This window comes from Antedon mediterranea, chromosome 4 (genome assembly GCF_964355755.1).
Source record: "Antedon mediterranea chromosome 4, ecAntMedi1.1, whole genome shotgun sequence".
NCBI classification, from domain to species: Eukaryota; Metazoa; Echinodermata; class Crinoidea; order Comatulida; family Antedonidae; genus Antedon; species Antedon mediterranea.
The window spans coordinates 28,543,838-28,556,808 of NC_092673.1; the positions used below are offsets into that span (position 1 = coordinate 28,543,838).

Below are 12,971 nucleotides of genomic sequence, written 5' to 3' on the forward strand. Positions count from 1 at the left end.
CAAGCACCATACATGTACTGTACAATACATATATCAATATCTATATGCACAGGTACCATGCTGTACAGTATGTAAAATCACAGTGGAATTGGTTTTAATTCCTCCGTGGTTAAATGCACTTAAAATCCTTCTAATGAAAATAAAGGTAGATACTTGCTCCAACTAATAAATATGTAATAATAAATTTGATTTGGTTTACTATCTTGTCCCTAGCCATGTTAACTTGTGTAATTAGCTCATATTTGAATTATACCGTGACGGAGTGTGCGATTTATTTCGACACCCATGGGTAAAAATTCAACACCTTATTCTACAGATGATATGTTGTCATTAAGTTATCAGACGGCATCCTTTTAACAATCCAGTATTAGGTGTTGATCTGAATAATTAATGCAATTTTTTTAACTTGGTAATTTACACTTTGAGTAGATGGTGACCTTACCTGAAGTTAGATATGAAAAGTTTTAATGATCGCATTGGTATTACAGTACACTTGCATAATGTACAATACAAAAAGATATTAACATGACCTATAAATTAGTTCATTTAATATATACAGTACTGTAGGTCCATGGTTATATTATTTGAAAACTAATACTGTACTGTATTACTGTGTATTGTGTTTCATCAACTCATGGTTACTATCATTTTGTATGATCATGATCCATAGGGCCAGCTATTGGATCTGTAACTGTGATCATAATTTTTAGTGTACTATGTATCCGTATGTATCATTCATTTTTATCATATCATCATCATGTGCACATGAACATTTAATCACATTATTTTCAATCTTGTATTAAAGCATCGACATTATCATAAAATAATATTATTATTGTCACCATCAAAAAGTCCAGACAAACATTTGCTATAACAACTTTTTCCCCTCAGCGTCTAACATGTACAACATGTGCTATTGACATGTCCGTCACTGTGTAGCCTTGGTAGTTGCAGGGTATTGGGTCTAGTTAGCTCACCAAGGCACGTTGTTGGCGCTTTCCTCCATCGGCATGCTGGGAATTTTTAATCTAATTTCTTACAGCAGTAAGATCATCTTGGGAAAATGTAAACTAAAGTTTGTTACAATTTTTAGAAGAAAAAAAATAGTACCAACAACATTGCTTACTGTAGAGTACTATTTAAAATGTTAAGTTTCTTTCCCTGCTATTAATGAATGTCAAAGGTCATCTGTTGATAAGGGAAATCAAGCATCAACATAATTGATTGATTCATGTTTATTGTGTATCACAACCTTACATCCTCTTTTAATTAACTAATCTAGCAAGTGTGGAATTACAATGCCTGTGCTTCTGGCTACAAGGCGTTGAATTTCATATTGAAAATTAAAACCATGAATAAATTAATATTATTACAATCCAAGAATAAGTAATAAGCAATTTAAAATTAAGAATACTTGTTTTGGGATTATTTTGAAGTATTTTAAAGGCCTCCTGCTATGATTATTTCATTATCATGTACAGTAATGTTGCCACCCAGAATGTTAATGCAGATCCCAGCCACCCTAGACTGTTGTGTAAGGTTTTATAATTAACACGCTGTTATCAAATCAGACTTGTTAGCTTCAATTGATTTGTTACAATGTGAATCAACATTTATTAATGCTGGTTCACATTGACTTATGCCAATTTATTTTTCCATGATAGCAAGGACCACCTTAGGTTATAGCATGGAGGAATGGTTATAGCAGGGAAGAGTTAATTTACTTTAACTCTTCCTTGGTTATAGCATGGAGAAAATATATATTTCATCCATGGGATACAGTAGCACAGTAGCAAAAGGAAGTGATACAAAACCATTATAGAGGTAGATTCACTCTAGTATATTTTGTCCCTATGTTTTGAATTGCTATCTTGTTTACAAATTAAAACTACTGTTAAAATTTGACTTTGTTTACTGTCTCGATCATCTACAGTGTTTTCTACATTACTCTATGCTGTACTGTAGGCCTAAAATGAGGTACAACCACTATTTACAACAGTGTCCAAATAAGATGCATAATACCCTGGTGGTGGGAAGCAGCAAAACCACATCCTAACCACCAGCCACACCTGCTCAACCTATAGAGTATTAAGAACTACTTGGTTGGTTCCTTTATTCGTTCGTTCTGTAATCTAAAACTCTTCAAATATCTAAGTAAAATAGACCTACTCGTGAGTCAGTCCAAATGAGTTGGACTGGCTTAAACGCAGTGAACTACCAACAATGGCTTGGAAAGTGAACATGAATTCTTGGATCTGTAGTTTGGAACTTTGGACCAGCTTAGAGTAGACTCAATCCTACAGTATGGTGACCCAGCCAGGGTGACCTAGGACCCAAACATAGGTGTATAATGGAATCACAGTAGATATACAAATAAATGTGAATCATAATGCTACATTTTTATGTTTTTTAACATTACAAAAGCAATAATAACATTCAACAATAGAAGTGACAACAGTATGCCTACTACAGTACTTTACTGACGTTAAGCAGGTTGCCAATCCTAAACACTAAACCAATTAATAAACATGAATTAACATTTTTATTTTTGGAAGTTCAAATTTACAGGACATATATGCACCTGCATAGCAGGCCACGTAGTAAGGTGCAGATTGACATTTACCTGTAAATAATATTTTAATACCAAGAGAATAAAAAACATTAAAACATTTTGACAAAGAAAAAAATATGTGATAGGCATTTGTACCACAGTAAGACCAATAAATAAAATGTCATTATTTAAACATTAATGTATGTTTTACAGTATTGTACAGTATATAATTACAGGAAACATTATATTTAACGGCAGGAAGTGAAATTTACCACACTAGGCGAAGAGGTTATCGGAGAAAATGGATTTAATGTGCTTTTGAGTACAATGTGGTTAACTTTGATGAACGAAGATGAGTCAGAAAAGATAGTAACTTTCTTAAATTCTAGCTTAAATCATACTTGGTACTTTGTTTGTTTCCTCCTGAATCTTCCACGAGAGAAATTAACTAGGAAAAAATAAATTTTTTCCTCCATGCTTAAATCAATATTAGATGAATTCTTGAAAGTTTATAATCTGAGCATAATACAAGTATGATTCATTTGCTTCTTGAACTTTATTTAACCCATTTATTTTTTAATATCAGTAAATTTAAAAAAACCTGTTCTATTCACTTCAAAACAGTTTATGCATTCGATTGCAGATTTTCACATTTAGCTTATTTGTCCATAAAAATGGAAATTCACTTTGCTTGGTAGATTAAACACAAAAAAAAAAAAATAATAATAATAATAATAATAACAATAATAATAATAATAATAATAATAATATAGTTTAAGTTAATTTTTGTTTTCAAACGTCAAGTAAATAATCACAAAACCGCTTGCGTTGAAACATTTACCTTTCAAACAAAAAAAGTACAGATACTGCAATGTGGAATAAAAGCTGACATACTGCTGTACGAAATAACTTAGCTAAAAAAAATCAATGTTTTTAAAGGAAAGGAACACCCTGGGCTAAATGTGCCACTGTGCTTATAGATAAATGTAATAAAAACATGATTACAATGGTTCAAGGTACAATAGTAAGCAATTTAGTTAAAAAATAGACTTTTAAACGACAAAATATCGGAAATTGAACAGCGCCATTTTGACAGGTTAAGAGCAATTATGTGACGTCAGATTAGGTGGACGCATTCAAGCAAATCCAAGCGCCCATCGTCTTAGTACAGTATTTCAATATGGAAGTGCGGGATATAACCATAAATAAAATCAATTAAATAGCCTAACATACCTAATATTTTCGGAATATGGCTTGGAGTTTTTATAATTCAAAAAATTTGGAACCAGAATATACAGAAAGAGAGTTAGTTTTGCGTCGTGCTGATGAGGAAAAAAGAAGAGAAGAAGAACATTCTCGAGCATAACAAGCCGTCGAAGAATGGTGTACTTTCGGCCAGTGTATCTGTACTGTATGCCTTACTAGGCCTAGAACTCGTGTTGAACGAACGAAAATAAAGTAGACACTGCATCGTCAACCAACAGCCTCCGTTTGGAAGGTTTGCCAGTTAATTCCCCTACAAAATCCCGTTTGAAACAGCTAGGCAATAAAAGTAACAATAGATTAACAATAGCTGAAAGATTTACGAATTGGCTTGCAGAAGAAAAGATCGATCGAAGGTTTGTTTACCAAGCCAGCGCATGCTCATACCGTGTCATCGCCGTCCTGCATGACCGCATGTCGCGTTATTAGCCAATCATATTAGCGGATTCGCTTAGCCAATAGAAGCGCTGAATGCAACCGCGAATCTTAAAATTTTCGTCGGCCGTATCTGACGTCACAAACAGGCTGCCATGAGCACAAGATGGCGATTTTCAAATGTCTTGAAAACAGCTTTAAAATCCTGTTTACTAGAAAACTACAAATCCGATTTAAACATAAATTGTGCTGAATATTAAGTTGGTAGGGTTACTTTTATAATAGTTAGGTAAGATATTAGGGTGTTCCTTTCCTTTAAATAAGTATAAAAATTGAGTTGTTCCTTTCCATTCCAGTTTAGTATAATAGATACTTTCTTTAAAGTTAAACAAAAAGGTAATGGCAAGTTTATTTAAGTTTACAATATATAACCCGTATAAACATTACAAAAATAAACTGTTAAAAACCAAATAATCAGAGACTCTCATAAAGATGGCTTCATGACCCATCTTGTTAAAGATTCCAACACCCTGTTGTTGTCACTTCTAATAAAATCCAGCATTGTTGATATTGTACCCTGGACAGCCACTACCATGCTGTCTCGTTTTACAAGTTCCCTGGCTCGTTGCTACCTCTGTAAACACTGCTTAATCGGGATAATCTCAAATACGGTCACGAAGCATAGCATATTTATTGATTCTGTGTCCTACTGAAGCGTTTTACAACCTGGGATGCATTTAACGTGAAGAGATGATTTAATTGTGTTGAGAGAAGGATGATGTGATGTTTAAAGTACTTCAGCCCCTTTGTGTGTGGCCTTGGGCAGGAAAGATAATTTTTCTATAAAGTTATATAATTTATTCTCATTATTAAATCTTACCAGGATTTGATATTGTATCCAGATGGACCGGGTTCCTCTAAGCAAATACTGTATGATATTATCTCTTTTTAAAAAGCATTCTGTTTTTAATAATAAATAAATAATAAATTTACACTGTTAAGTTTAATACTGCCTGATAAACAACATATAATTTTTTTGCAGAAATATTTTTTTTTATCCATTTTTTAAATCAGATTTATATTTTTCTGTTTTATCAGATTATATACTTTTTCTACATAAATTTATCTTAGAATTATATTGTATTTGTTGCAAAATTAGGTCAATGCATCCAGTCTGTTCAAAGCTGGCCTGGACAGACAGCCAGGACTGATACTATGGAGTACAGAACCCTAGTTTAACTACAGCAAGCCCCTGGGAGTGCACCTGGCTGTATAACCCCTGTGTCATGACTAAAGCTGATTTGTAGTTACTTTCAATTTCATGATGTAACCCAAATCTACAGCAATGAAAGATATATTATGAGAAATAGATGATAATTATGAACATGTGTAGAAGCCCACCCTAAGGTATCAATACTGTACAATACATAATGCACCACTGGTATACTGTAGTAGTATGCCATAACATACAGTATACTTTGGTTGTGTTTGAAAATTTATATTTTAATTTATTTGGTTAACAATAGACTGTCCAGGAAATAGAGATGTGTTGTACTTGCTAATTAGCATACTATTGTTCACATAAACAGTTTGCCTTACAACTTCATTATAGCTTTTTGTATTCACTTGTGACTATCATTCAGAGCCAAGCACCTGAAGATTGAGTCCATACTCATGAAACAGCCTGTAGTGCAATAAAATGTTCAGTTGGTACTTTACTAGCGTCTTTATCATTTATTTATATTTTAATGTTTATATATTTTTTTTATACTGTACAGTATTTCACAGTGTTTAACAAATGTTCTAAATTCTGCTAAAATTATGAGATGAAATATTAAAATTGTTTTATTAATTTTTGTTTTTTGTTTTTTTTTTTTTCAGAATACATTAAAGAACTTATCAAAAAGAGTTAAACGAAGGCCATCAGCAAAGCCAGTGTCATCCAGAGAAAAATTAAAAAGGTAATTGAAGAACTAAAAGCTTTGCAAACAATAATTAAGAGATACAGTGGTTTTTATGGAAGCTTTTGTTACAGGCCTGTCCTCTTCAATGTACTATTCTTTTTCTTCTCCTCAACTTGTACATTTTGATATGATCTTGTAAATACTGAATCGTGTGGCTTACAATTCACTATCATTGCTTCTTGCATTGTGTTCTGAATTCACATTACAGATATTGCACAATCAAATCTTTTACATTTATATTAAATAATTATGATAAATTATTTCTTTCAATCCCTCTCACTCATTTTGCAAACTCATTCAGCTTCTTATTTCATTATTCATTTTCACACTTCACTGAACAGGTCAGCTAGTATGATGCCACATTTAAAGACATCTCGAAGTCAAGACTCGTTGCTAAACCCAGAAACATCGCTTGGCGTTGACCTTATGCCGAATGACATGCAAATACGCCCTCTACATAGCAGTATACTAGCGCAAGATCATTGCTTTCAGATCACATCCAGTTTAGGGTCAAAGTTCTATTCTTGTAGGTCGGCAAGTGAACGAGAAAAATGGATTGAAAGGTATGATTTTAAAATTCATAAAATACCTTTTTTGTTTTGTTCAAACTTCTCTTTATCCTGTCCGTTGGCTCTTTCATTGTTTTGATATTTACCCATTATTCATAAGTAATTTAATAACAATATTTATTATTTTTACAGTATACTTAGGACTGTTGATCCTGAAAAAGATGATAAAAGAAGGCACTATCGTAGTTTACAATTATGGATCATGGAAGCAAAGAAACTGTCAGCAAATTCAAAGAAAAGGTATAAGACATATGATGTTAATATTCAGTGCATGTCAAATCTAGTGAATCTCCTGAATTAAGTTGGGTTAGGCCTGTTGGATTAGGGTTTGGGCTTAACGTAATTTGTAAGCTTGTTGGATTAAGGTTGGAGGCCTCTTAAGGAAAGTTCTAGGTACAGTAGTTACTAAGTTAATGTAGTAAGAGGGTCTGTACATGTAACAAATATACATTTGAAGTGTGAAACCATTTCATATCACACATACAACAAAACTAAGTTTACACACACTGGGGCGCGCACACTAAACAATATGCAGGTGTTGTTGTCCAGGTGTGTGCTTAACCTCCAGAGGATTGCTAGATGATGTCAAAGAGGTATAGGTTATTATCCACTGTATGTACCTGTTCCCTGTAATTTGTTGCTTTCTTTGACCCTTTATTGACTTCCTCTTTTTGTTCAGACCCTTACACCTGGCGACCCTTGTCTGTTCTGTGTTAATTTCGAAGCCCTTGAGAATTGGTAATTATTATGTCACTTTGTGCCCTCCATACAAGATTCTCTTGTCAATTTCTGACAGTCAAAACCTTTCTGAAATTGGTCTTATTGTCACTTTTTAATTACATTGTCATTTGGTGACAGTGTTTATAATTGGTGACTATTTCCTGTTCAATTGTTCCTTCTGTCACCTATCAATTGCCACTTTTATTACATTTTAAACTCTATGACAATGTATTACATCTTCATTTATTGTCTTGCCTATTTTTAATTACTCCATGGAACATGCAGTTCATTGAACTCCAAACTTACCAGCAATATTGATGTTGATTTTTTTATGCCGCCTCCAGGTATTTTTGTGAGATTTTTCTGGATGATGAGCTTTGCGCTAAAACCACATCAAAACCGTTAATTGGAATTGACAAATCAAGCGAAGAAGTGTTTTGGAGTGAACAGTTCAAACTTGAGTAAGTATTTAATAAATTAATTTTGTTAATTTGTTCTGTCTTAATTAAAACCTAAACTCTGAGTCAGTGATCTAATTACCCTTTTTTAAATTAGAATCTTTCTTTTTAATTTTTTTATAAAACTATAAAACTACAGCTCTGTCTACACTATCAAACTAGTTTTACAAAAAAAAGTGTGATGTGCCCAAATATGGTAGTGATATGATAATTGAATGTGCACATCACATTTGTTTGTCACATACAGTTTGATAGTGCAGACAGAGCTTAACAAATATGTTTTATTTACTTTGGTAGGTAAGACTTAAAGTTTTCTGACTTAAGTTATATGAATCTATTTGTTTTATATTACTGTAGTTCATTATATTACACACAATGTTTCTATGTTTGTAGAAATTAAAATATGAAATGGAATAATATTTAAAAATTACAGAAACTATATTGCAATAATATTTTCAAATTTCAATTTGCTATTTTATATTAACACTTTGTTTTACTACTTTTTTCATTATTTTATCTTAGCTCGTTTCCTGATACTCATGCCTTAACGGTTCACTTGTTCCGTGAACAAGACGGTAAAAAGAAGAAGAAAGATGTTGGTAAGAAACCTAATTTAATACTATTAAGTTTATACTTGTGTATTTGCCAAATATTGTTCGTTTAACCTGATTTTGAACCGTAATATCAAATCAAAAGCATATTGTTAAGCGTTGGGGTCATTTCAACGTTGATTTCGTCTCTCATTCCCAATGACGTGACTCACTTATCAATATCCTGATTTTTACTTCAAACAGGTTTATATTTTATTATGCATTAGAAAAAAAATCCAAAAATAAAAAAACACTACTTTTTAACTGACCTTTTTAAGACCTTTGTTTCTTTTTCATTAAAAAGAAGAAAGATTGTAACATGAAAACTGACTTTGTCTATTTTTATAATTGATTGAAATGTAATTGTTTAGTACAACTATACTGCTTTATTAAGATAACACAGGTGTAACTACTTTACTTGCTTTAATTTCCTTAAAACTCCCCTCACTCTTTAAAAAAAAAAAAAACCTTCGGAAAGTAGTTGTTGGCCGTATATCTTTTACTCCAAGGTTCGATTTGCTCGGAGTGCTACTGTACCTGTGATAAGGTGTCATTGTGTTTACTTTGTGGCAACTAGTTCTACATGGCACAAAGCGCCATGAGCTCCACATGGTTGGGGGACACCGGCGCTATACAAGTTTTTATTATTATTATTAAATACTTTTATTATTATTATTATTATTATAACCAATGCGCCTTAAATCCTCTACCTATACTTAAGACACATGCCCGCCACAATTGATACTTAAACTTTGTTTCCACTTGGACACAAAGTAAGGATATAACCTGACTAATCACAATGGATCATACCAACTGGCGCCTATGATTGGTCAACTCGCTTGCATTACGCTTATGGGAACTAGGCTTTATGCTTGTATACTACAAGATTTATAACACTTCAAACTAAATCTCTTTCCTGTTTAGTACTCCCCGTTTCCAATTTTCTCCCTTTCTCAATAATTGTGTTCAAATGTAGAACCAGATGCGTTTTGTGCAAGTCATCTTTGTATTTTATAAACAACTTTAATCTTCTCATCTTTACACCTGTAGTATCAGATTTTATCTATACTTTTTCTATCCATACTTTTTTTTCCATTTAACTTCACTTTTATTCTTGGCACAGTTCGTAATCATGTTTCTGTCTGATCAGGTGGGACATTTCAACAGTTATTCTGTCTCGTTGTTAGGCTGTGTGCTTACCTGATTGTGACTTTTGAATGTCCCCCATGTTTGTTTGTTTGAATTAACTGCTCCACTGTGTATTAATCACTTGCATAGTAGAAAACTAAAACTTAATTGATTTATTGAGGAAAAATTGTTGTTCTTATGGAAGAAAATATCATTCTTCTTGAGTTTCTCAAGCTAACACGAAAGAAATCTAGATCCCAAGAGGGCGCTCTCAATTATCACCCATTTCGCAGATAATTTGTGCAAAATCATTTGTGTGACCCATGTGGGTTATATTGAAGCATATTGAACCTAGTTCTGCACTTGTTTAATATCATAATAATTTGAAAATGAATATTTCTGTATGACATAAATGAAATTATGTTTTAACAACTAAACTAACATAATTACTAGGTTAACTATCTTTGCTAGTATGGATAATTTGCATCTGTTTTCTAACTACCGGTACACAGTAAATTTTTTAAGTATTCCAAATTCATATCCTGGAAAATTCTGAAAATTAATTACAGCAATTAATTTTGAGAGGTGTTTATTTTTGTCCTTAACCATGGCACTACGAATGACCCGATGATGTCTGTCATTGGAGATTAGTAATTGAGCCAACCTGTCGGGTGCTTTCCCCGCCACCGTCACAGTGTTAAACCACCTCAAGTATTATGATCACGCTTAATGATTATTATATGTACTGTTTATGGTTATTTGCAATGCCTAGGCCATGTTTAAAGTGGTTCAGATTTAATTGAGTTAGTGACTGTAACCTTGTTTGGTATTAACAGTGATTAGGTCTGTAGGATGGAGAAGATACTTTAGTTATTCGTTTGGCGGCGGCGTTGGCGTGATTTATGAACCACTAACGCGTGATTGTAATATAAGCCGTTAAATTCACTTAATATCTTTAGGGGACGGAGGCAGTCACAGAGTAATTATTTTACAATCAAAACTTTTCTTAGAATTTAAAGCATAAATATGTTTCTCAAAATTGGATGATTATATATGTATGATGATTATTATTTACAGCATTCATTTGTATTACTTGTATTATCAATGATAACATTGTATTTAAATCTTACATTTTAAATTGATTTACAATGTAAAAACAAAATGACAATCACAACAAGTGATTCCCCGAATGTGTAGATAACTATTTAAATAGTTATTACAGTGGATAATAATGATTCAGCCTTTTAAACATTGTGTGTGACAATTGTGATGTTTTCAAAAGATTTGTGTATAAATAGTTTTCTAGATCTTCTTGTTTTTAATATTTTGACTTTGACCTGATTAAGGTCAATTTTAAATTCAACTTGTTCTAGTTTCCTTTCACCTATCTATCGAAAATCATTTTTATCAGACAGATAACAATCAACTATTGACTCATAAAGTTCTTCTTGAGTTTCTCAAGCTAACACGAAAAAACATTAGGGAGATCCCAAGAGGGCGCTCTCAATTATCACCCATTTCGCAGATAATTTGTGCAAAATCATTTGTGTGACCCATGTGGGTTATATTGAGCCTATTTCGGCACTTGTTTAATATCAAAATAATTTGAAAACGAATATTTCAGCATCTCATAAAATGAATTTTATATCTCTGAGCAGTGTTGAATGTTGTTAAATTACGGTTACTATTAACATATTAACACATGACCCTCTGTTGACCTATAGAGTAATGTTTTTTTTTTTTTCTTACAGGTTACATTCAAATACCAATGATAGATTTAAAAGCCACAACAGTTGAACACAGGTAAGATGGTAAACATTTTTTATTGACCTAAAAAATTTCCTTTGCTCAAACCAACGCAACGCATAAAGTTAAATCGTTAAACATTTATAAATATTAAAGAACTACACACATATATATTAAAATAAATATAATACAATAGGTTATTTAAATATAACATGCAATACTGTACCTTTGTATCTCTTTATATCTATTTATATTATAAACATTTTTATTTTGTAGGTATGATGTGACTACACCTAAGAGTAACGAGACGCCCTCTATACGTATTAAGGCAACGTATCAATGTATTGACATTCTTCCACTTCAACAGTACGCAGAATTTATTGAGGTTCGTCGTGTTTAATCATTTTAATATTTTCATTTATAATAATGAAGAAATTCAATTTAATGAACATTTAATCATCAGTGGTAATATGAATAAAAACAATTTGTAATGCTCAATACAATTATAAGAGCAAGGATTGGGACTGAAAGAATTAAGTTCTGTCTACACTATTAAACTAGTTTGATAAAAAAAGGTGTGATGTGCCCAAATATGGTAGTGATATGCTCAAATATGGTAGTGATATGACATAATCATGTCTATACATGGGCACATCATATTTTTCACATAAAGTTTGATAGTGTAGACAGAGCTTAAGACACTAAAAACTATATATAAATATACGTACTTAGCTGCTTTCTTTTCATTGTAAATTCACACTGGAAATATCTTTTTTGTATACAGTATTTAAAAAGCAACGCATTGGATCTTTGCGGAAGTCTACAAACAATACAAGCCAAAGCTAAGGAAGAGATTGCGACATCATTGGTGGCGGTGTTGCATAGTCTTGGAATTGTCAAGGATTTTCTTACGCAGATGGTTATTCAAGAATCGGAACAAGAAAGTAAGGTTTCCTTTCTTTATTTTTTCTATCCAACATATATGGACATGTTGATGTAATATCACTACCATATTTGGGCATACCGCTACCATATTCGGGCGCATCACACTTTTTTGTCAAACTAGTTTGACAGTGTAGACAGAGCTTTACTCTTGTCCGAGTGTTATTGAATGGCATTTTTTATTAAAAATTATTAATTTGACATGTTCTTCCATGATACACTGGAAATTAATGGTGAAGATGAGGAAAGATTCAAACCCGGAACCTTCTGCTTAATATGCAGACATCCTACCATTAGACCACTGGGGCTTTTATAAAATGGTTCAAATTTGATTGGTACTCTATGTATTTATAAATTATCATACTTTAATTTTACAGAGGATGAAAACAATGTTTTGCGTGCTAACTCCATGGCAACCAAATCGATGGAAGCATACATGAAGCTGATTGGTGGAAAGTATTTACAAGACACACTAGGAGATTTTGTAGTTAATATTTATGAATCTGAGGAATCGTGCGAGGTATGTTAATATTTAAAATAATTTAAATAAAATGTACATGCTGGTTTTAATTTAAATATCAGAATGGTATGCCAAATCAGCAAAAGAGCCATTTGTGTCTTTTGCCACTCATTGGTGCAATCAATATTGTTTCTGTTATTTGTAT

General features: G+C 32.3%; 1 protein-coding gene across 6 annotated transcripts in view; it reads left to right on the forward strand.

Moving 5' to 3' along the window:
- Positions 1-12,971, forward strand: part of LOC140047158 (uncharacterized) — a 149,405-nt gene that overhangs the window by 127,878 nt on the left and 8,556 nt on the right. For all 6 annotated transcript variants that reach the window (XM_072092004.1, XM_072092005.1, XM_072092003.1 and 3 more), the window contains 9 exons: positions 6,071-6,150; positions 6,495-6,716; positions 6,855-6,962; positions 7,787-7,903; positions 8,423-8,499; positions 11,370-11,421; positions 11,641-11,749; positions 12,149-12,308; positions 12,684-12,826. In XM_072092004.1, coding sequence (XP_071948105.1) covers positions 6,071-6,150; positions 6,495-6,716; positions 6,855-6,962; positions 7,787-7,903; positions 8,423-8,499; positions 11,370-11,421; positions 11,641-11,749; positions 12,149-12,308; positions 12,684-12,826 — 1,068 coding nt within the window. The remainder of the gene's footprint in view (positions 1-6,070; positions 6,151-6,494; positions 6,717-6,854; positions 6,963-7,786; positions 7,904-8,422; positions 8,500-11,369; positions 11,422-11,640; positions 11,750-12,148; positions 12,309-12,683; positions 12,827-12,971) is intronic.